Source organism: Orycteropus afer, unplaced genomic scaffold (genome assembly GCF_000298275.1).
Source record: "Orycteropus afer afer isolate SDZICR_OR568_19922 unplaced genomic scaffold, OryAfe1.0 scaffold00101, whole genome shotgun sequence".
Lineage (NCBI taxonomy): Eukaryota > Metazoa > Chordata > Mammalia > Tubulidentata > Orycteropodidae > Orycteropus > Orycteropus afer.
The window spans coordinates 7,892,049-7,917,430 of NW_006921688.1; the positions used below are offsets into that span (position 1 = coordinate 7,892,049).

A 25,382-nucleotide genomic window follows, 5' to 3' on the forward strand; every position below is an offset into this window, starting at 1 on the left:
TTATTCATGTTATTTGTATTCTCTCCCTCTTTTCCTTTGTTAAATTTGCCAGTGGTTTTTCAATTTTATTGATCTTTTCAAAAAACCAACTTCTGGTCCTTTTGATTTTTTCTTTTGCCCTTCTATTTTCTGTTTCATTGATTTCTGCTCAAATCTTGATTATTTCCTTTCTTCTGGTGACTGTGGGCTTTTCTTGCTGTTCAAGGTTGTAATCTTTACAGAAACAGACTGCTACATATTTCTCCTGTGGAGCAGATGGTGAGTTTGAACTTACGACCTTTTGTTTGGCAGCTGAGCACTTTAACCACTTCACCACCAGGGCTCCTTAATGTCTACAATAAAACCATCTGGAAAGTTGGTTGGAGATGGAGCTAAATTGCATAATGGTCTTAGATTTTGTTAGTGGTTAGAGGAAGAAAGGAGCAGTGGTGTTTTAAGAATTTGTTCACCAAAGTTGAAGTTCTGTAAGAGAATGAGTAAACCTTTTTACCTTCTTACCTTCTTTAATAAGTCTACAAAATGCTGATTCTATGTTTGAAGTATCATTTTGGGGACTTTTATCACCCTATTTGGACTTATAATGTCACTGAATTATTTTTTCACCCAGAATAGCATCAAAGACTTTTGAATTAGTTGCCGTTGAGTTGATTCATAGTGACCCAATGTGTATAAGAGTTGATCTGTGCTCCATTGGGTTCTCAATGACTGATGTTTTGAAAGTCAATCACCAGGCTTTACTTCTGAGGTGACTCTGGGTAGACTGGAACCTCCAACCTTTGGGTTAGTAGTTGAGTGTGTTAACATTTGCATCACCCAGGGACTACATTTAAGACCTAGGCCAGAGCTTTTCAGATTGTGTTCTGTAGAGTTTTTCAAGGGGGTGGCTAAAGGGTTGCCTGGAATGAAGGAAGGAAGAGAGTGTGGGTCTCTGGGACTCCCCATACTTCTTCCAGAGCAGATGCACCTTATTCTGTTTTAGATGGGGACAAGGACAGCAGTCCACTTGTTCTAGGTGTGGTGCTCCTTACTAGTTATGCTAGCTACTGCTTCTCAATGTAAGACTGCAGCATTTTTCAAATTTTTGCATAATCAAAACAGAAGAAAAATTTAAATGTATCCTTCCAAATTAGCACCTAAAGGTGTGAACTTTAAGAACAACTGCCAAAGAGATGTAACAAAGATGAACCCTTTTGCACATGTTGTTGCTTTTATGTGCCGTGGAGTTGGCCCCGACTCATAGCAACCCCTCCTTGGGTTTCCAAGGCAGTATCACTAAGGAAGTAGATTGCCCCAACCTTCCTTCTGAGGAGTGGCTGGTGGGTTTGAACCGCCAGACTTCTGGTTAGTAGTCAAGTGCCTTTAGGCACTAGGCTACCAGAGTTCCTTTTGCACATAGAGTACTGCATTGTCAGTGATGGCAAACATTGATGTTGTGCCATTGCAGGCTGAACAATTAGGTATATCTGTTCAGGGGGGAGTGTGCCCATGACCATGTATAGGGTTGGCAGACAATGTTTCTACAACTTTATTTGTATGTTCTGTAAGAATTTCCAGGTATATAGTAGAGATGACAAGGGACAAGGTTGTAGCTACTTCCTAGCTACAGCCACTACACAGAGGAAATGAGTAGTTGGACTTGTGGGCTCAGGACCATGATTGCAGGGGACATCAAACTCAATTGTCATAACATTCTACACAAAAACATTCTTCCACCTCCCACTTTGGTGAGTAGTGAATGGGATTTTAAAAGCTTGCAATCAGCTGTCTAGGTGCAACAATGGGTCTCTCCTCATCCAAAGAGAAGAATGAAGAGAACCCAAAGACACATGGAAATATTTAGTCCAAGGGACTGGTAGGTACACCATGTGATCCTCAGCCTGTATGACTATGAGACCAGAAGAATTAGATGGTGCCTGGCTACCACTGTCAACCACTTGGAGGGGGATCTACATAGGAGATTCTGGGTAGAATGGGAGACAATGTGGAACAAAACTCAAAATCACAAAAAAGGAAATGTGGGGGGCAGGTTTGCTGGTCTGATAGAGCCTGGTGGAACCCCTGAGACTATGGCCCCTAGGTACCCTTCAAGTCTGGAATTGAATCCACTCCTGTGGCTTCTAGCCAAACCAAAGACAGGCATATGAGCTGAACATTTACATTAGGTAGATACACTCCTTGGAGACATCAGTCATAGGAGAACAGAAGGGCTGTGTATGAACCAGCAACAATTGTAAACATGTGGTTGTAGTCTGTCCTGACACTTCATGGTGTTTTTGTTTTGGTTCTTGTGTACACAGAACTTGTGCCATTGCAATGGCCTGGTTGAGAGATGTCTTCCTGCTATAGAGAATTGAGATTTCCTCCTGTCATCCTTGAGGGTAGAGTCAACTTTCACAGAGTACAGATCTCACCTGGCAACTCTTCTCTGAGTGACTTCTCATGGCCCTGAGGACTGAGACCATGTTCCCTCTCAATGCCCCTGGGCCCTTCTTGTTCTGTTTGCCTCTTCAGCCTCATCCAGCATCACTCCCTGGAGGTCACCAAGTTCCAGGGTGCTGACCCTCTTTCAGATTCTCAAACTCATCAAGCATTTGGCTGCCTCCATAACCATCACACTTGTCTCCTTTCCTGGCTAACTCCTAGTTCTTTATGTTTCAGATTAAATGTCTCTTCCTCACAGAAGCCTTCTCTAACACAATCTTCCCTTATCTAAGTTAATTTTCTCATTAGAGTCATTCATTGGACCTTCTACTTTCCTTCTTGGCATTTATCACAATTAGTAAGTTTTTTGGTTTTTAAATTTGCATGTGTCTATGTGTGTGCATATGTGTGTTTAATGTCTGCCAACTTACTAAACTGTACATTGTAGGAGAGAAAGATTATGACTACCTCTGTTTTGCTGTTACATCCTTAGCACTTAACTCAATGCCTGGAACATGGTAGCTTCTGACCCCATAAATATTTACTGAATAAATAAAGGAGTGAATGCATAAAATTGATCTTGGGTCTCTAGCACAGTGTTAGGCATATATAGTGGACTAAAAAAATAGCTGACAGCTAAAATTGAATTAATGACCAAATGAAGTGCTAATTCTATTTTCTTTATGGAGAAAGAATGATCAGTTTATCAAAAGTAGAAACCTCACTTCCAGACACATGATGTCAGGCTGTCTCAGTTCTTTCATTCAACTTCTGTCATGCCTTTGTATCCATTAGCAGAGTCCATTCACCTAATTACAGTGGAGAAAAACTACCTCATTGCTTTGTCTGTATAACTCAGAAATGTCCCAGGGAGAAGTGAATCATGGAGGCATTCTTCCTTATATTTTGCATATTTAATATGAGTACCTTAAAAGATTGACTGAATTTCTCTCCAGTTGGATATTTGAGTAGACACACCATTACAGAATTTTCCTCCAAGGACTCATTTTAACTCTTAAAAGTATATAAACTGAACAAGTAAACTCGAGTGGGTTATTATCTATAGAAGTGCAGAATTCCATCTTCCTTTGGTAAACCATTCAAACTCAGAAGTGTGTTTTACACATCTTGACAGAAGCATCAATAACAACCATCTCTAACCTCTATTATTGCCACTTTTAACTCCAAAAGCAGACGAAAGGAGTGCATCTTAAGGCTTGTTCTATTTATTAGAAAATATCTTTTGGCTCCAAAACCCTTTTGGCTGTCAGCTCCCTGATGTGAGGAAAGTAAATATCAAAGAGTTCCCTGGAGTTCTATTCCTGTGTGACAGGCCACTTTACAAAGATAATTGAACATTGTATGCCTAAGTGTTTGAAGCTCATAGCCGGATACATCTGTCAGAGAGGTCAATCTGATGTTTCCTGTGTCATTTTCATGACAGCCATTTGAGCTAGCATGAACAAGGAGGGTCTGAATCCTTCTGGGTGAGGAATAGAGGTATCAATTATCTATGCTCTGTGACCGATGTTTGGTGGTAGGCTCACAATGACTTTGGCGAGGCTGAGATCCACTGTTGAATACTGTATTACAGAGGGAGATTGTTGTTAATTGCCATAAAATTGATTCAAATACATGGTGGCCCTATGTGTCAGAGTGGAATTGTGCTCCATGGAATGATCAGTGGCTGGTTTTCTGGAAGCAGATCACCAGGCCTCTTGCCTCCAAGGTGCCTCTGAGTGGGTTTGAACCAACCTTTCAGCCAGTAGTTGAGCACTGAACTGTTTTACCCCAGGGACTCCTAAAGAGAGAGGAAGGGAGATGAAATGAGAGACTTCTTTGTCTTTTATCAGTGGCATGATTAGAGGGCATGGGGCAGAGGGCTTTCTTTCCAGAAGGGGTTGATATGGAATTAGATGTGTGTGAAAGACCCGGTAGCTATGGAAAGCCACTTCTACACTTCAGTACTCAGTATCCTAGTGCCTCTGAAAAATAGGTCCCTGAAGGAGAGTGAGTTTTCCCTCAATCTGCATATGTCCTCAACCAGAAGACACTGTTTGAGAGAAATACCCACTCTCTGTGTTCAATGAACATGGACTTCCTTACCTCATTGGCTTTATTTATTCATTTTTCATTTTTTTTTTTTTTACTTTGATTAAGAAGCTTATTTATTGGCATCTACATTGATTGACTTCTCTTAACAGATTCTTTATATTTCAAATAAAATAAAACAAAGTGACAACAAAACCCAAACCCCAGTGCCACTGAGTGAAGCCCAACTCATGGTGACCCTATCAGACACAGTAGAACTTCCCTATAGGGTTGACGGAAGCAGACTGCTACACCTTTCACAGAGTGGCTGGTGGGTTTCAACCTCTGACCTTGTAGTTCACAGCCAAGTGCTTAATCACTGTGCCACCAGGGCTCCTTGACAACAATGACAATGCTGAATGTGAATTTCCAATATGAATTTAAGCTAAGAAAAACAGAGACCTGAAAGCTTTCTTCTACAGCCTCGTTTCCTAAATTCTTCAGCAAGGTCTGCTTGACTCGGAACATGCCATCTGAGAACTTTCCATTTCTAAAATGCTGCTAAATTGCTCTGTGGATTTATTCCTCAAATTCTCAGGCAGGATAACACTGGCTTTCAGTCTCATAGCAACTCTTCTCAAGGTAATGAACCCAAAGTCATTTCCACTTGAAATCCAACCCTTCTAAATGAATCATACAACTAGGTATTTATCTCCCTTTTCTCAGAATAATTTTGAGAAGATGATCCTCTGACAATATGCTTAGAATTTCCCCTATTTGTTTACATTTTATTCCATTTTTCCTTTAATTCTCTACATAAACACTGCTTTCTCTAAGCAGGGGGACATATTTTGCTATTTATTTTTTATTTTTAATTATTTGCCTTACCATCTAGCTGTGATAGTTAAAGTACTCTGACATATGAAGCCCAGAATTTGTCCCAAGGACTGTTAGACTTCCATAGTGTCAGGTGGGCAGAGGGAAGATTAGACATGACAGAGACATGCTCTCCTAGGGAGATCTTTGAGCCCCTCCCTGCAGCCTTCAAACCATACGATTTTTTCAGAACAGCTTTCAGAGGAAAGTACTCAAATGTAGGATTTGAAGAGTCAGAAACAGAAGAGCCTTAAGTAATTTTTCAAAACAGTGAGACCTATTGCCAATTCTTAATCAATGATAGTCCTTTATTGTAGTGATAGGAACCGTGGTCTCGGTATTCCTAATGGTCTATCTATGTTTTCATTATTTTCTTTCTTCTCTATTTCAGTGGACACCACACCCCTCATCATCCCTGGGGACTGTATAAACCACAGTATCTTAAATTTGAAGTTAACCTTTCAGAATGTCTTTGTTTATAACTTTATCTCATTTCTGAATTAGAAAAAAAAATATTCCTTCTCCTATGATGATCCTGCGGGAGCTCTGGTAGCATAGTGCCAAGGCACTTGACTGCTAACCAGGAGGCTGGCGGTTCAAACCCACCAGCCACTCCTCGGAAGGAAGGTTGGGCAATCCTACTTCTGTAGTGATAACTGCCTTGGAAACCCAAGGAGGGGTCACTAGGAGTCGGGGGCCGACTCGATGGCACATAACAACAACAACAACAATGATGATCCTGAATCGGTCCTCATTCATTTTCCATGTTTCCCTCTCTCCTTCCCTCAGTCTCTACCTTTTTCTGTGCATCCATTCCTCCATCTTTTCCTTTTGACCTTCGGCATCTCAGTCCATCCCGTTCTGCTGTCTCTCTGACAACACCTCCTCTTGATGGGCACCACTTTCTCTCCCACACCAAACATGGTTTTGTTCCCATTTCCCCCTCTCTCAGCCTATTTCTCTCTTCTCTTCCCTTCTCTTCACTCTCTGTTCCTGTGCTTTCCCAGAACGAGCTCACTTCCTTTCCAAGTTTCAACTATTCCTGTCTATTCAGACATCTCCAGAATCTTTATTTCTAGACTTTTCCATGTTCTTTTCTTTTAGGAGGAGGTGTGTGGTTGGGAGGTGTTCTGGTTACCTAGTGCCACTCTGGCAGATATACCACAAATGAGATGGCTTGAAAACAAGAGTTTATTCTCTTACAGTTTTGGAAGCTAGAAGTCCGAATTCAAAGTGCCAGGCTGGGTGAAAACCCCTCAACCTTGGGCTTCAGCTTTGCCTCTTGCTCCTGGCCCTCTGAAGCTGGAGGCATCTCTTCACTCAGGCAGCAACTGGCTGCTGAAGCTAACAAGCCCAAGGTTGATAAGTAAAAAGCATAGTCCCAATGTTACCAAACCACATAGCAGGCCATTCCTTCAAGTTCATTGAAAGTCCAAAGGTTGGCAGAGCATGGCAGGCTGCTGAACAACAACACGGCTACATGCAGGGTTCAAGCATGCCATTCCCAAAGCTATTTCTTATATACAGGAAGCAGACGTCCCTAAAGCAGCTACTCAGCTGCTTGTGGTATGTCCCACCATGGAGTTGATTGCCAGTCTCATCATGGGGAATAACTACCACCAGCTGCCCAGTCACTCAACCAGGCCCAGCCAGGTTGACACACAAACTTAACCACCACAGGAAGAATGGTACAACCTTTCTGGGGGGCATTTTGCAATAACTGAGAAACAAACTCACCAACCATCAAGTTGATTCCAACTAATAGTGACCATATAGGACGAAGTAGAACTGCCTCATAGGGTTTCCAAGACTAAATCTTTACCAAAGCAAGCCACCTCACCTTCCTCCTGTGGCACGGCTGGTGAGTTTGAACCACTGACCTTTTGGTTAGCACCCAAATACCTTAACCACTGACCCACCAAAGCTCCTCATGTTGGCAATATTTATTAAAATTTTGAATCTTTATGCTCTTTGGCACTGCTATTATATGTTTACAAATTTTCCTGCACACACTTTTGCAAGTATAGAAATTATATGTATAAGTATGAAATTGCACATTGTTTAATAGACCCCAAACTGGAAACAATGTACATGCCTACCAATAGGGGAACACTTAAATACATTTGAATACAGTGGAATACTGGACATCCAGTTAAAAAGTAAGATGGATTGTTATTCAATGATTTCAAAAGATGCCCATTGTATTATGGGGTGTGGGGAGAAAAGTGTCCAAGTTAATATACTTGTCCTCTCTCCCAAGCTCCAAACCCACATTTCTAGTTTTCTACCTGACAGCTCTAGCCAGTCCTGTGAAATTTTAAACTCACTATTTTTTAAAGGACAATGTTTTCTTTTCTGTCAAATGAGAAACTCTCTGAATTTCTATATTTCCACTAATGATGCCATCATCATCATCCCAGTCAGCAGGGCACATGACTTCAGAATTTAAGAACTTCCTTTCTTCATGCAATGCTGTGGATCACTCACTGAGGTCTGTTGATTTCTCCCTTATAAAGGAATTTGGAAGCATCTCTTACTTTTCTTTATAACCACCCTCATTGTCTCAAGCCTTCTCCCTTTTCCTCATACCTGAAGTCCCCTCCCAGACTCTCTTCTCTCCCTCACTCATCTGCACACTGATGCCAATGTATTCATACCAGCAACAGTGATTTGATCACTTCACCCACTGATGAGCTTTTAATGGTCTTTCCTCACAGATTATCTCACATGCAGATTCTTGAGCCTTTTCTTAATATCTCTTCACACTTCAAGTCATTTGTCCAAGTTTAACTCCTTACATGTACCAGACTCACTAGCTAGATGACTCAACACTCCCTAAATATGTTTTATCTTCTCCCAACTCAGCCTGTACTGATGCTAGTGAATCTGCCTGGAATGTCCCTCCTCTTCACTCAATCTACCCTTCAAGTATGGATGTGGCTCTGCCAAAGACCCAGTATCCACATCCTCACTGAATGTCAGTTGGAAGTGACTCAAATCTGTAAAACAAAGTGCCATAGAAATGCATTTCTTCTATCCTTTTGAACAATCAGTAATTAATCATGTGTACAGCAGAGTATATCTTTGAAAAGGAGCTCTGGTGGCATAGTGGATAAGGCACTTGACTGCTAACTGGAAGGTCAGCAGTTCAAAACCACCAGCCATTGCCTAGGTTTATGTGTGTGTTATTGTTTCGGGCATGAGTTGGGGCAAGGACACATCAGACACATGCATCCATTCTGAATTATGGGGTACAGACTAGCATTTGTAAAAAGTCCCTAAAATTTCAGCTGTTCAAAAATTAGTTTATTTCTTACCCATATCACAGTCCAGTGTAGGTTATCCTTCCTGGTTAGGTAACTTTCCCATTCAGAAACCTAGGTTCTGTGGTTCTGCCCTCTTGTAGGTCTCTGAATTGTTCTTTATTCAGGTAGTAGATGGGGAAAAGACTGGAAAGAATACATTTCTTAAGTACTTCTTCTTCACAGAAGTGATGCAGATCCCTTCCATCCACTATCTATGGGCCAGAACCTAGACACATGCCCCTTTTTAACTGCAGGGAAGGCTGGAAACTGTGCAGGAAGAAGCCCAAGAGGAAAACTTTAGGATTTGATGAATACATAATCTTTGCTGCAATCATCCCTCTGGTTACCAACTGTCCATTCCTCCCATACATAGAGCATACTCTTCCTTCCCAAGGGAGACAATCCCAAGTCCTATCCAGCTGCTGCATCCAGTTCAAGGTCCATCCTGCTCAAAGGTTTCTCACTGATGAGTGTTCCTCTCCTTCAAGTAGAAACATGGCTCTGCCTGGTTTGATAACCTTGTCCCACAAAAATACTTGATATCTAACAATGGAGTAGGACAAAATAACTACAATAATTTTCCCACCTGGGGTCCTCAGCCTTCATGACTCTGAGACCAGAACTAGATGGTACCTGGCTACTACTGCCAACCACTCAGAGGGGGATCTATGTAGGAGATACTGGATAGAGTGGGAGAACAATGTGGAACACAACTCAAAATCATAAAAGAAAAAAAAAGAGGAAGGACTAGATTTACTGGTCTGATAGAATCTGGTGGAACATCTCAGACTTTGGCCCCTAGCTGCCCTTCAGGTCTGGAATTGAACCCACTCCTGTGACTTCCAGCCAAACAAAATATGAGCATATGAGCCGAACATTTACATTAGGTAGATACACTCCTTGGGGAAATCAATCATGGGAGAATAGAAGGGCTGTGTATGTACAGAGAGACAGCTTGGGAGGCAGGAGTGCGTGGGAAGGAAGGACATAGGGTACAGGTCGTTATGGGGAGGAAGTGGGAAAAGAACTGTTGCATTGTAGGAGATTATAGTCAATGTCGTGAGACAAAGTGTATGTGAACTACTGTATAGAAGATGAATTTGCTCTGTAAACTTTCACCAAAATCACAATAAAATTGAAAAAAAAAAAATCCCACTTGAGAAGAGGGAAGATGGGAGAACTCATAGTGTCACTCTTCTACACCCAACCTACTACCATTGAGTCAATTTAGACTCACAGGGTTTCCTAGGCCTTAGTTCTTTACAGAAGAAGACTGCCTTACCTTTCTCCTGAAGAGTGGCTGGTGGGTTTGAACTGCTGACCTTTTAGTTAGCATCCCTCTGTTTTAACCATAGCACCACCAGAGCTCCTTCTCTCTTCTATAGCAGTTATGAAATCCTATTGGACACCCATGAGGAGGCTTCAAGTCTGAGGGGCTGGGAAGTTCTTTAACTAGTCCCTAATTCTGCTCTCTGGGGAAAACTCACTTCACTTTTTTCTCCATAACCCCCAGTCTTCACCTTCTGGTGAGTTCTTCCTTGTCTGTTATTCCCCATGGGCACATGAAAATGAGTATTGAGAAGCTTGTCCTTTTGGTGGGTTCTGCAGCTTCCCTAGCACTTGCTGCCAGTGCACATTTGGGACCTAAGGGTTGGAAACTAGAACAATCAAAAACTTCTCTCTTTTAGTTTAGGCTTGTGATTTCTTTGGTAGTGCAGTTGTCTCAAAACCATAGTATGCTTCTATTCGGTTTGTTTCTTGTCAGTATTACCAGCTTGTAACCACACCTAAAGTCCTTTCCTAGACATAGTTCTCATACACTCTTATTTGGTTCCTTGTCCCTAGGCCTCCCCTTTATGATTTATTGGTGACTGTTGTTGTTACTTGCTGTTGAGTTGGCTCCAAAGCCTGATGACTTTATGTGTAACAGAATTAAACATTGCCCAGTCTGACACCATCTTTACGATCCTTGCTGGGTTGGAGTCCATTGTGTCATTGAAGCACAAAGAGGTTATGTAATTTCTTCAAGGTCACATGATCTAGTAGATAGTAGCATTGAGAGCAGTCTGACTTCAAAGACTCAACCACTTTCCCATCAACTCATCAGCTTTGAGATACAGCCATTCAAACTTTGCATCTTTCAAGATACATTGCTTCTACTTTGGCATCTTCCATGTTTTCTTGCATATTTCACAGGGTTGTTCATGTAAACTTCTTGATCAGACAAGCATTAATGGAGTCTCGGTATCTCAGACCATGTGCTGAGAGATCTTATAGAATCAAAGATACAGAAACCTGTTAAATACGCTGTTAGATAGATAGAGATAAATATTGATTTGGGTGAAGAGAAGGGCAATGTACCAAATGTGAGTGACCAATATGGCAGCATTGAGGATGAGAAAAACATAGAGAGGTACATGGGCAGTACAGACAACAAATATGAACCCTTTTGCATATACAGTACTGAGTTGTCAGTGAAAGCAAACATGGGTATATGGACAGATAGATAGGTGGACAGGCTAAACAATTAGGTATGTCTAAATGGAGAGTGTATCCAAGATTATATATAGGGTTGGCAGACAATGGACCTATAAGTTCATGTGAATGATCAGAATTCCCAGGTGTATAGTAGAGCTGACAAGGGGCAAGGTTATGGTCATTGCTTGGTCACAGCCAGCTACCCAGAGCAACCGAGTAGTTGATCCTGCAGGCTTGGGACCGTAGTCGCAGGGGACATCAAGCTCAATTGGCATAACATACTATACAAAACATTGTTCCACCTCCTACTTTGGCGAGTAGCGACTGGGATCTTAAAAGCTAGCAAGCTGCCATCTAGATGCAACAATGGGTCTCTCCTCGTCAAGAAGAAAGAAGAAAACCAAAATTAATGGAAACAATCAGTCCTAGCGACTGGTACACCATACGATCTGCAACCTATACAACTATGAGACCAGAAGAACTAGATGGTGCCCGGCTACCACTGTCATCCACTTGGAAGGGATGTAGGAGATCCTGAATAGAGAGGGAGAACAATGTGGAACAAAACTCAAAATCATTTGGAGGCAAAAAAAAAAAAAGAAGGTGGGGACCAGGTTTGCTGGTCCAATAGAGCCCGGTGGAACCACTGAGACTATGGCCCCTAGCTGCCCTTCAGGTCTGGAATTGAACCCACACCTGTGGTTTCCAGCCAAACAAAGTACAGGCATGTGAGTTAAACATTTACCTCAAGTAGACACACGCCTTGGAGAGAACAATCATGGGAGAAGGAAGGGCTGCTTATGCACAGGGAGACAGCTCAGGGTGCAGAAGAGTATGGAGGGATGGACACTGGGAGGAGGTGGCTAGGGGAGGAGGTGGGAGGGGAGCTGTTGCATTGTAAATTTTGGTCAATGACATGAGACAAAGTGTATGTGAACTGCTGTATGAAAGGTGAATTTACTCTGTAAATCTCCACCCCAATCAAAATAAAATTAAAAAAAAAAAAAAGAAAGAAACCTGTTAAATAAACTTCCCACGATTGATTTTACACATTTTTAAAAACTTTGTAACATTGGTTTCTCCCCTAACTCTGTTGTATTTTTCAGGACAGTTAAGTTAAATGTCTTATGGTGATCTGTGTTTGATCAGTTTCCATTCACTGATTCCCTTTTATACCAAAAGAAGCTACAGGGCAGCTTTGAACTTTGTAAGGTGTATTTCTGAAGCCATACAGGTGCCAGTGCAGTCTGCACACCTCATTAGAGATCTTGATTTCCCAGGTGGAGGTTTAGGGACCTCTGGACTTCTGACAAACAGGCTTTGGTTTCTGTAGAGGAGAAAATTTCAGGATGTGCCATGAGAAAATGTTCTTTCAAGTCCTGCTCCTTCCCTGTTAGTTAAGTGTAAATGGACAGCAGTTGAAGAGAGTAAGTGTCAGAACAAGATTCCCCCACAAGGGGATTTGAGATGCTCTGAAAGCAGCCTTACAAATCTGTGAAGGAGCTCACCATTGCACGCTATCGTGTCTCACAGTGGGAGTCATAGACTGGTCAGGTTGGTAAACTGTGTCTTCTGATCTTTGACTGAAGCTGTGCTTCCTTGTTTTCCTGTATCCCATGTGTTTCTCAGCCTTAAGAAACAATTAGATTAAATTTAGATTAAACTTGTCATAATCACTCATTTCTGATGATGTTGATTCTATACCTTGTGATCTATACCTTGTGAAATTGACCTCCTATATCTATTCCGGTTTGCTTCTTGAAGTTAGTATTGGATATCAAAGCTATTGTTGTTGTACGTTGCCTTTGAATCGATTCTGACGGCTGGTGGCCTCATGTGCGCAGAGAAGAACTACTCCATGGCACTTTCAAGGCTGTGACCTTTCAGAAGCAGATGGCCAGGCCTGTCTTTCAAGGTGCCTCTGGGATGGTTCAAACTGATGACCTGCCGGTTAGTACTTGAGCACCTAACTGTTTGTGCCACTGGGTATTAAGGGACTCCAGTATTAAGGCAGGATTTGAAAATTAAGCCCTAATCACAATGTAATGGGCTTAGTAGGCAGGTAAATGGTTCTCTTGTGTCAGGCAGATGACAAGTGCCTGTCCTCCCTTTAAAGCTCACATCGAGTTGTACTAGATAATAGGTTAACAAATCACCTGTCCACCTCACCTGGCAAGCTTTTGCCCCTTAGGGTAATGCTACTGAGAGACCACATAATAAGTCAGACAATAAGATGCCACTAATAAGTCCAAAATTTAGACAGACAATGCTCTAATGATCTATTGAAACTATCACATGGGTCCTCAAAGTACCTAAATTTTAATTGTTGTTAGGTGCCGACAAGTCATCTCTGACTCATAGCTGCCCTATGTACAACAGAATGAAACCCTGCTCGGTCCTGTGCCAGCCCCATGATCCTTGGTATACCTGACCCCATCGTTGAGCCACTGTGTTAATTCATCTTGTTGAGGGCCTTCCCCTGTTTCACTGACCCTCCACTTTACCAAGCATGATATCCTTCTTCAGGGAATGGTCCCTTCTTACAACATGACCAAAGTAGGTGAGACTAAGTCTAGCCATTCTCACGTCCAAGGAACATTCCGGCTGCACTTCCAGGACAGATTCATTAGTTCTTTTAGCAGTCTATGGTACTTTTAGCATTTTTTGCCAGCACCACAACTCAAAAGCATCCACTCTTTTTCAAGTCTTGCTCATTCATTGGCCAGCTCTCACGTGCATATAAGGCAACTGAAAATACCATGGCTTGTGTCAGGTGCACCTTGGTCTTCAAGGAGATATCTTTGCTCTTTAGCACTTTAAAGAGGTCTTTTGCAGCACATTTGCCCAATGGAATATGTCATCTGATGTCTTGACTGGTACTTCCATTGGTGTTGATTGTAGAACCAAGTAATATGAAGTCTTTGACAATTTCAGTCTTTTCTCCATTTATTGTGATATGCTTATTGGTCCAGTTGTGAGGATTTTTGTTTTCTTTATATTGAGATGTAATCCATACTGCAGACTGTAGTCTTCAATCTTCATCAGCAAGTGTTTCAAGTCGTCCTCACTTTCAGCAAGCAAAGTTGTGTCATCAGCATATTGCAGGTTGATAACGAGCCTTCCTCAATCCTGATGCCACATTCTTTTTCATATAGCCCAGCTGCTCAGATTATTTACTTGGCATATTTTTAGTTATTTATAGATAAATAGTGGATTATCTCTGGATTGGCTGGAGTGTTTAGACCAATAGAGTTTTTCCCGTCTAAAGGGATCCTAAGTTCATTCTTATGAGGACATCAGCCTAAACATTCTCCACAACACTCATGGCACTGCATCAAATATTGCAGCTTCACAGCATTGAGTACACCCCCTGGAGCCCTCAAAGTTCAAACTTGCACCACCGTAACAAGAACATGTTGTTATGAAGCATTTCTCTGTGTGTAGAATGTAGGTCCCAAGGTATTCATATTACAATGGCTCTGTGATTCTTGATCAGTGTAGGAGCTCTCCACATTCCATGAAGAAGCAGACACGTGTAATGAGAGAGGAATTGGGGGTTTCTGGGATGCACCATCACTGAGGGTCCAGGCTACAGATCCTGATGTGTGCTGAAGAGCAAGCATTGCACTGTCAACAGGTAATAATTGCTGGGTAGAAATAGGTTATCCGGTGAGAAAAGGCTGAGAAAAATGGACTCTTGCTAGAAGAGTTAAGAACAAGTGCCTCATGGCAAGATGTGGGAGACTATTCAAAAGGGACCAGGAGAAAGGAGAACTGCTAAGATTCTACGTTCTCAGTTTCTGAGCTGAACTTTTGTTCACAGCAGGTGAACGCAGGCTCCCTCCCACACTGAGACTTCCTCCCCTGCCGATGTGCAGTCTGTTAAGTAAACAGAGCCTTTCCACTGAGAAAGGACCATTTCTCTATTTTGGCTATGAGTTGTTATTTTTAAAGCTTCATCCTCTAACCATTTTCCTCTACCCTTGTTTATTTTTCACTAGAAAGAAAATGTGCAACTTAAAAAAATTTCAACTTCTGGACAAGAAAAACCACTTCTAGTATGTTCTCCTGCTTAAGGCCAACTTATCTCTCACTATGACTACCGCCTCATCCCCTTGTTGAGCAATATAACTTTTCAGGCTTCCCCTCTGCCTGTATAAAAGTTTTATGTGTCTAGATTTCTATGGTCAAACTGTGGCAATTGTTTTTTGGATGCATCAGATAAAAAAGTCAACCCCTCCTTTAACTTCTATGTGTCTGTTTATCAATAGAACAAAAACAAAAACTCACTGCCATGGAGTTGATTTTGACTCATAGCAACCCCTGTTGAGTTTCCCAAGGTGGTAAATCTTTACAGAAGTAGATTGTCTCATCTTCCTTCCATGGAGCAGCTGGTGGGTTTTAGACACCAACCTTCTGGTTAGCAGTCAAATGCCTTAGGCATTATGCCACCAGAGCTCCTTCAGCTATAACTAATCCTTAGATATAGCCTTTACTGTGTGCCAGGCACTTTGCATAAAAACTCATTTAACTTTATTTGAGAATGCTATGACAATTGTCTTAAGATTGATTTAGGTTAAATTGGGGCAGACTAACATTAGATGGTAAGAGGCTTTCTTTCAATGCCTTTTCTGGGGAACGTATCCCAATGTATTGCATCTGTCTTCCTCTTTGTCTACCTTGACCCTATTCTAGAAGTCTTTATCAATAATATTTATGACTGTCTTCTCTGTGTCCTAATGGCTAGCACAAGGTGCGGTAGATAAAAGGAGGTCAACACCTTATTCTGAACATGATGCATCATTGATGTTGCAGTGTTTAAACTACAAAACAGCTAAAAGCCCAGGCATGGGAAATCTGAAGATGTCATGAGCTAACGGAACACTGAAAGTGTAGGGCATGATTTATTAATGACCAACTTCTGTTATTGTGTGTTAAGTTTTCCATCTGTGCATCAAGATCATCAAGAACAAAAAGGTCTTTTTTTCCTTATCTATCCCTTGGGTACAATAGGTTCTGAGCCCCTTGCTGTTACGTCAAGAGTTCTAAACATCAAAATAAAAAATGTAAAAAGGAAATATCCGTGCTATAACTCAAGTCCCATTAGTCCACGAGGGCTGGCTACCTGTTTTGCTAATTGTTGTCATTGTTGTTAGGGGTCGTCAAGTCAATTTTCAACTCAAAGCAACCCCCTGTGACTGAGTAGATCTATCTCATGGGTTCTTTCCAGCTCTCTCTCCTGTGGAGCCACTGGGTGGGTTCTGACTGCCAACTTTTCAGTTAGCAGCCAACCGCTTAACCATTGCGACACCAGGGATCTTTCTTTCGCTAATAAACCCATTGCTATCAGGTTGATTCTGACTCATAGCAACCATATAGGACAGAATAGAACTGCCCCATAGGATTTCCAAAGCTGGCTACAGCATCTAGCTGCTAACCAAAAGGCTGGCAGTTCAAACCCACCAGCCATCATAAAGATTGACAGCCTTGGAAACCCTATGGGGCAGTTCTACTCTGTCCTAAAGCATTGCTGAGTCAGGATCAGTTCTGTGATGGTAGGTTTTGTTTCATTTTAATCTTTATAGAAGCAAACTGCTGCATCGTTCTCCCTGGGAGCATCTGGTCAGGTCAAACCAATGACCTAGTTAGCAGCTGATCACTTAACCATTGGACCACCAGGGATCCCTCTTTTGCTAACGTTGTTGTTGTTGTTGTTGTGTGCTGTTGAGTTGGACCTGACTTGTAGCGACCCCTCCTTGGGTTTCCTACTACAGATTGGGGAGAAACCACTTTCCTGTGTTGGACAACTGCAAGGAGAGGGTTGCAAACAGTGCAGACTCCTATGTAGAGGTTTTCCTCACATCTTAACTGTATGCTGAGTGGGCAAGTTGGTTGTAAATTCAGGAGTCGCTTGATGAGGCCAAAAATAAGTAAGTAAATCAGTTCCACAGGCTGCTGTTACTTAAATATATTTTCTCAATTTCAAATCTTCCACTGTTTTATTGACTGGAAAGTCTTGAGTTGAAAGGGTTCCAGGAGAATAATGTTGTATTGCCTTATGTCTCAGGGAGCACTTTAAAAAAATATATATATATTGTGATTTGGGCGAAAGTTTACAGGGCAAATTCATTTTCAATATAGCAGTTCACATATACTTTGTCTCATGATATTGACTGTAATATCCCACAATGCTACAGCTCCCCTTCTACTTCCTCCCCATGGCCACCTCTTCCTGTGTCCTTCCCTCCCATGCACTCCTGCCCCCTGAGCTGTCTCCCTGTGCATACATAGCCCTTCTATTCTCCCATGTTTGATCTCTCCAAGGAGTGTATCTACCTATTGTAAATGTTCAGCTCATTCGCTTGTCTTTTGTTTGGCTGGAAGCCACTGGAGTGGGTTCGATTCCAGACCTGAAAAGCATCTAGGGGCTTTAGTCTCAGGGGTTCCACAAGGTTTTATCATACCAGCAAACCTGGTCTCAGGGAACACTTTTTATGGTAACTTGTCAGATTGTCTATGAACAAACCCACTTTCTTAGACTATTTTTTTTTTCTCTGTTGTGTTTTCATAGAAACCAGGGGAAGTGCGTGGAGGGCATGGTAGAGATATTTGACATGCTGCTGGCAACGTCGTCTCGGTTCCGTATGATGAATCTCCAGGGAGAGGAGTTTGTGTGCCTCAAATCTATCATTTTGCTTAATTCTGGTGAGTTGATGACGTGGGAGAACTTAATTCTATGGTTGCTGGAAGAAATATTTATTACTGGTACTGTCAAACAGGTATAGTTAACTATGACAAAAGCAAAATATTATAAATTGAGAGAATCTACTGATACACAATTAAAGTAAGCTATCATTGTAGATGACGTCCGAAGGGAAAATCAAGAACCATCATGGTCAAATACAATGAATGAAAAGTGAAAAGTGGACATGGAATCAAATGGCCTTTTTCTCGGCATATTGGTGTGATTTCACAGATATTGGGGATGTTTTTATTAAAATAGTGAAGGTATATAGACACATCTTTGTTTACGCATGTCAAAATGTAAGTAGACTGAGTGATCCTGTTAAGAAATTGTGACCAATTCCAAGCTCCAGATCATAGGAAAAGAGGCTGATTTGAGACAGACCAACAAAGTGTCTGGTCAAAACTGACTAGCTGAAAAATATAGTTGGCTCAGAGTTTAAAAAAAAAAAAAAGCAAAACAAAAAACCTGGTCCTAAGCCTGAAGAACATGGAATGCCATGAGTTAGTCCAGCTGAAAGAGCATTTTTCATTTGGTCTATGGGGACAAATTCTGCTTCCCCTCCTATTTTCATTTTAGAAGCTTAGCTAAGAGCGGCATCTGTTTTATTTGTCGTGTGGTTGGCTGCTGTATAGAGTCACTCCAGGTCACCCAGATGGAAACTATGGTTCACCCTGAGTTACCACCCTGACTCCTCCCAGCCCCCACAGGATTTCGATCTAAGCACTAGATCCACAGCCTGTGGAAGCCATAGCTCACCATGGCTTATCAACTGCACAGAGAATGCCCCTCACCTGGACCCTTTGCCCCTAGCTCACCCCCACATCTGCCCTACACTTCCCTCTTCCAGAGAAATCCCACCGAGTTTGCAATCCCAGGTCTCTTTAGTTTCCTACTAAACCCATGAGATCTAATTCATGAGATACAGTCTCACCTTCCTCAGCAGCTCAGCAGCTGTTTGTATTGATCACATACATAGACATACAGAGAACCAGTACCTCCTTCTCTTCCTGGGCACTTCAGTCCCTTTCTGGTGAATGTCAGCCGCTTCCCACCTCCCCATGGCTTCTCCAAAATGGAAAAATGGAGAAGACCAGTTTTCCTCCTCTCTCCAACCCCTAATGCTAGTTACCAGTATTGCTCAATGCTTAGCACTGTAATCATTCTCACTTATCAACTGATAAATGGCAATCTGTACTATGACACTGGGCAGGGACTGAATTACAGAATGAAGTTCCATCAAAAATCATCTGATCTACACTAAGGAAGTGATTACCACTCCATTCAAGTTTCTGGTCCCACTCACATGCATTGTGCTTTTCATTTGAGCGGCTTGTCCTGCGCATTGGAGGGCCCAGATCCTACAATGGCTCTTTATTGGATGAGAGTTCTGGGAGCAGTGCCACTCGGTTGCACAGTGCCAGGTTCTGAACCTGCTCCTTCTTCGGGAAGGGCTGGCACACACACGTGGGTTCTATAGGGCAATCTGTTAACTTCAGGGAAAGCAAGCCTAGTAAGTATTGAGACCTTGTTCCCACTTCAAGCAGGAAATAATATCCTAGACAGGAAGTGAACTTAGCCAGAGTTGTGTATCAACAGAGGTGGATATTCTGATCTTTGGCATCAAAAATTATTTCCTTCAGATACACACAGCCATTTCCTGTATTCTATTATTGTTATTCTACTTGTATTCTATTCGTAGGACAGGGTTGTTTTTTTATTATTATTGTTTTTGTTTCATTTTGTTCAAAGTATGTAGAAAAAGGCAAGACTTCTCTCTGCAAACTATTAATAATGAGCTTTTCTTCTCTTGACTATTTTAGTTTTTAGTGTTTATGCAAGATCCCTAATTAGTACAAATGGTTTACACCCAGCTACTAATCTAAAAGTTGGTGGTGCAAACCCTCCCAGTGGTGCCATAGAACAAAGACCTGGTGATCTGCATCCATAAATTATAGCCAAGAAAATCCTATGGGACAGTTGTACTCTGTAACGCATGAGGTCAGTGTGAGTCAGAATTGACTTAATGGCAGCAGATTTGGATTGGGTTTAGCGTCCACACCACACAGTTTAGCATTTGGTTAGTTGGTGAACTGATTTCGTTAGAGCCAGATTTTTTAAGCCCCATGGAGGTGAGAGGAAGCATTCACCCCTCATTAGAAAATTCTTTGGTGAAGACTGTTACTGTAACCTCAAAACTGTCATTTCCCACTGCACGACTTAGGCCTCCACTGGAATCCTTCCAACACTAAACCTTCCTACTCAGTCCTTGTTTCTCCATCTCTTTCTCAGCATCTTCTGTGAGCTTCCTTCCTGTTAAAGGTTGGAAAATCATTGTGGAAATACAAGGCACTGGGTGCTGACTTAGTTTATAGCTATTGCTGGAGATTTTTTTATTTTTCCCCCATGAAATGCCAGAGCAACAGCTTGTCTTTTCAATCAAGGACAGCACTGCTGGCTCATAAGGTCAGTAACAAAACAGAAGCTGCCTCTCAACCCTATAAAAAAGGAAAGTAAATCTCCTCACTACAAAAGTGAGCTGTGTTTTGGAAAAGCGGATCTGCTGCTGAGCACAGCCCCTTGTGGCTCATATCATTCCTGAAAATCAGAGTCAAAAAGAACAAGGCTCTGAAGCACAAAGACATGGACCAAGAGCCTCTTTCACGAGAAAGAGCCACCAGTCTTATGAGGGTCACTATGATCAACATGTTTATCCCTCTACTGGAGGTATGGATTTTCCTAAAAAGCCAACCAATTCATGACTCTGAGCTAGGGCACCTTTTCACTGATTCTGAGGCAGATTACAAAGGCAATTCTTACTTCAGGAATCTCTGACAGAGAAAGGCAAGAAGTGCTTCAGGAAACCTGAGCTAGAAGATGCTTCTGATCCCTGGGAAACAAGACTTCAGTGTGTGGAGGAGCTTGAGTTTGTGCACGGAGGCCCTGTCACTAAAGTAGGAGGAGGCATTGTTTACATTGGTCCTCACTTTAGGGCAGTGGTACAAGGGGACTTGAAAGGTTGTTGTGAGGAGCTGCTAGCAATGTCTTTCTGGAAGTCTTGAGAGGGTCTCCCCAATGCCAAAACTTCCATGGGACATCCTCTCCACAGCTGTTTGGGAGGAGGAGGCATTTGTCATGATTTCTGTCTCATTTAGAATAATTGATTACTTTACTTGAATGTGCCCAGAATCATGCATAGGATGAACACTGTTTGTTTTTCCATTCCATACCAAAAGACAGAGGCATTCCTGGTTAATCCAAAGGGGCCTTAGCAAAATGAATGCCAGCTTCAAGGCAGTCTGATAACTGTCTGGACAGGACTCAAGAGTAGGACAAATAGGACTAGAGCAGATGAGCTCAGGGCAAAAGCCTGGGAGGTGGTAGCCATGGAGAGAAGTGTGGGGAGCTGCAGTGACAGAAGCACCCTGGGAAGGACAGCTGTGCCTCCTCATGGCATTCCTCAGATCCAACGTGACTTCACTTCTTCTTTCTGATCATTCACATATCACTCATTCTTCCAGGCCCACGTTATGCAGAAAATCTCAGCTTCTTCAGGAAATCTTGCCCCTGCCCAAGTCCATAAGGAGGTTTTGTTCTCTATACTCTTTTAGTTCTTAGAGTTCCTGCTGCACAATTTAGCATTTTGCTGCTTGGTTAAATTATTTCACTGATTGATTCATTCAACAAGCATTTACTGAGTTTTCTTCTATGAATCTTGTGCCAAATACACAAAAATGAATGTCACAGTTTCTCCCTTTAACCTGAACTGTTTTTAGTTCTTTATGTATGTATGTCCTAATTCTCCTATACACTATTTATCCTTCTTTTGTAATCACAGTCTCAAGCCTGGAGAGAGTCACTTTAATACACATTTATTTAGAGGGCATAACCGGGAGGACCTGGCACATACCCTACTTTTCTTATGCTGCTCTTATTGTTGTTGTTAGCTGCCATTGACTTGGTTACAAATCACATGACTTTGCATAAAACAGAACAAAACTTTGCCTGGTCCTGCACCATCTACATGAGCATCGGTATGTCTGAGTCCATTGCCATGCCTATTGTGTAAATTTATCACATGGAGAGTTTTTGTTTTTACTGACCCTCTACTTTAAAGAAAAAAAAAAAAAAAAAGATGTCCTTTCCTAGTGATTTGTTTTCCTGATGTGTCCACTCTGAACTGCATCAACTTTTCAGTATAATATAGATCTAGATATATATATGGTTCACACCCACCAGCCACTCCTGGGAAGGAAGATGAGGCAATCTACTTCCGTAGTGATACTGCCTGGGAAACCCAAGGAGGGGTCGCTATGAGTCGGGTCTGACTCAATGGCACATAACAACAACAAACAACATAGATCTAGATAGCATATGATAAAGAACCAATGGTACCAAAGGAAGAAGTCCAAGCTGCACTAAAGGAATTGGCAAGAAACAAGACTCCAGGGGATCCAAAATGGAGTCTCATCAGCGATCAACATGCTATTTCCCTCCAGCATCTTAGTGCTTGAAAAACTAGGTACAGCAGTTTGAATTAGGGATTTTGGTGCTTGCAACAGCTCACTGAGTCAGTGTACCAAACTCAGAGGAGCAGAATTAGAAAGGAGAAAAGGACGGGTGGGAAAAAAATAACAAGATCAGAGGATCTATCCTGTGGAGCGCCAATAGGCAGCCGAGAAAGCCCATCGGAGACTTCCCTGGAGGAGTTCCAACTGGTAGGCAAGAAAGGCCATCTGAGACCTCCCTGAGTTAAGGAGGAAGACACACCACACCAGTATACCAGTGACCACACCAGCATATCAGTGATCACCACAAGCATCTACCTTCAGCACCTGATTTTGTCAGTAATTTGGGTCAGCTAGGTGCAAATGGTCACGTCCAGCACCACTGAGACCCAAGTAGAGAGTTCACTGGTGCTACAGGGGGGCAGGCCTGGGAAGGTGCCCTTGCAGTGGGTCACTAGGCTTGGATCAGCTTAGTGGCACTGAGAGGCCTGTGCTTGACTTTATCGGTGATATTGGGACCAATGATTACTAGCAGGCACTCTCCTGACTCCAGTGATGCTGAAACTGAGTGGATCTTTGGTGCCATGGGTGAGTGGACCCACAGGGGAGCTCTCATGGTGGAGCATGGTCTGGGCTGGTTGGGCCGGTGCTGCGGGAAGGTGGGCCCAGGGAGATGAGCCCCCGTGGTAAATCACGTAGCTAGGCAGTTGTCTTGGGTTGGCTTTTGGGCACTGAGGGGCTTTGGGAGCAGGGTTTTTTCATGTGTCTGAGCCTGGCAGAAGGTGGCAACCCCCTAACAACTGGAGTATTTGCTGAAATTGATCTGCGGGCTTGTGAATAACAGTACAACATTATCATTAGCAGCCTGCTCAAAGCCTTAGAAACCACCTCTACCAATACGGAACTTCCCTTCTCCCGATCTTCTGCGCCCACCTTCTCCACCAATAACTTCACTCATCCAATAGCAGAAACCACATTCAGCCATCATAATACCTCCCGGTGTGGACTCTAAACACTCTTTACAACAAACAGAAACCCATATCCACATTCCACACAGTGATTCCACCGTCACAAAGAAAACTGCAGAGCAACCCACCATACCTGAATTAATAACTAAAAAAATGAAATACACCAGCTTCGCCTTTTCAAAATATTAAACCATAAAACCAAGACAAAACAAATCAATACATAACCAACAGTTAAAGACAACCTCAAAATGTCTAGGAAACAACAGGCAACCTCAAAAAAAAAAAAAAAAAAGGACAAGGCATTAGAAGCAAAACCACAAACAAAGGTCTCATTAAACATGGAGGAAGAGGAGGCAATAGAATTATCTGAGAAGGAATTTAGAAGGTATATTTATAGAGCTTTAAAGAGCCTAAGGAAACCCCAAGCAGAGCAAGGAGAAAACAGACAGTTCCCTGGAAGAACTCAAGAAAATCATTCAAGAACTAAATAACAAGATCAATGCACAATCAGAACTCATACAGAAACAGCAGTTGGAAATCCAGAAGATGAGTATCAAAATTAGAGAATTACACAACACAGTAGAAGCACAAAAGAGTAGGTTAGAACTGGGTGAAGAATGCATATCTCAACTAGAAGACAAATCCCTGGACACCAGCCTGTATGAAGAAAAATCAGAACAAAGATTTAAGAAAATTGAAGAGAACCTAAGAATTATATGGGATTACATGAGAAGAAACAACATACGACTCACTGGAATTCTAGAACAAGAAGAGGTGAAAAAAAACACAAAGAAAATTGTGGAAGACCTGCTAACAGAAAACTTCCCCCATATCATGAAAGAAGAAAAGATATTTGTCCAAGAAGCTCATAGAATCCCACACAGGATAGATCCCAAGAGAAAAACACTGAGGCATATTATAATCAAACTCTCCAAAACAAAGACAAAGGAAAAAAATTGAAAGCAGCCCAGGACAAAAGAAGTATTACTTATAATAATCAAACAGGCTGAGCTCCAATTACTCAGCAGAAACCATGCAGGCAAGAAGACAATGGGATGGCATATATAAAACACTGAAGGAAAAGAACTTCCAACCAAGAATCCTATATTCAGCCAAATTATCCATCAAATATGAGGGCAAAATCAAGGCATTCTCAGACAAACAGAAATGAAGGGATTTTGTAAAAACCAGACCAACCCTATAAGAAATGTTTGAGGAAGTCCTTCCAATAGAGAACCCACCACAGAGATCAACAAAACCAGGATATGTAGCATGAACACTAAAACCAAATCAGAAATAAAAACTCAAAATAAGACCATAAAACTTTGTACACTAAAAACCAAAAAAGTCAATCAGCACACAACAACAGCAACTAACCTATCAGAGGAAATAAAACTTCTAGGTACAAACTTCCAAATGGAGAGGAAAACAGGACAATGTCTTCACAGCATGCACTGGTCTAAATATGCGGAGACAAGAACATACTCCAAGGTAACCACGGAGAAAATTAACAATCCCCCCAAGCAAATCCAGAAGGAAAACATATGGATTTAATAAGCACAAAACCTACAGTAAAGAAAAAAAAAGGGAGAAAGCATTAGCCAACAAACTGAACTCAGCACAGAAAAGTATATGGACCAAGGAAACACCAACATCACAACAACAACAACAACAACAAAATAGAATGACAGCAATCAATTCATACCTATCACTAATTACACTCAATGTGAATGGACAAAATGCACTTATCAAGAGAAAGAGAGTGGCAGACTGGATAAGAATAGAAGACTCATCGATATGCTAGCTAAAAGAGACCTACCTTAGACACAAAGATAAAAACAAGTTAAGAGTTAAGGGAAAAAAATATACCAAGCCAATGGAAACCAAAAAGAGCAGAAGTGGCAATATTAATTTCTGATAAAATAGACATTAAGGTGAAAAACATCACAAGAGATAAAGAAGGACATTATATGATGCTGAAAGGGTCAATTGACAAAGAAGACATTACAATAATAAATATTTATGCACCCAATGAAAGTGCTCCAAAATA

General features: G+C 41.8%; 1 protein-coding gene across 1 annotated transcript in view; it reads left to right on the top strand.

The window, feature by feature from the left end:
• Window positions 1-25,382, top strand: part of ESR1 (estrogen receptor 1) — a 426,028-nt gene that overhangs the window by 336,401 nt on the left and 64,245 nt on the right. The window contains exon 7 of the mRNA XM_007943212.2: window positions 17,683-17,816. Coding sequence (XP_007941403.1) covers window positions 17,683-17,816 — 134 coding nt within the window. The remainder of the gene's footprint in view (window positions 1-17,682; window positions 17,817-25,382) is intronic.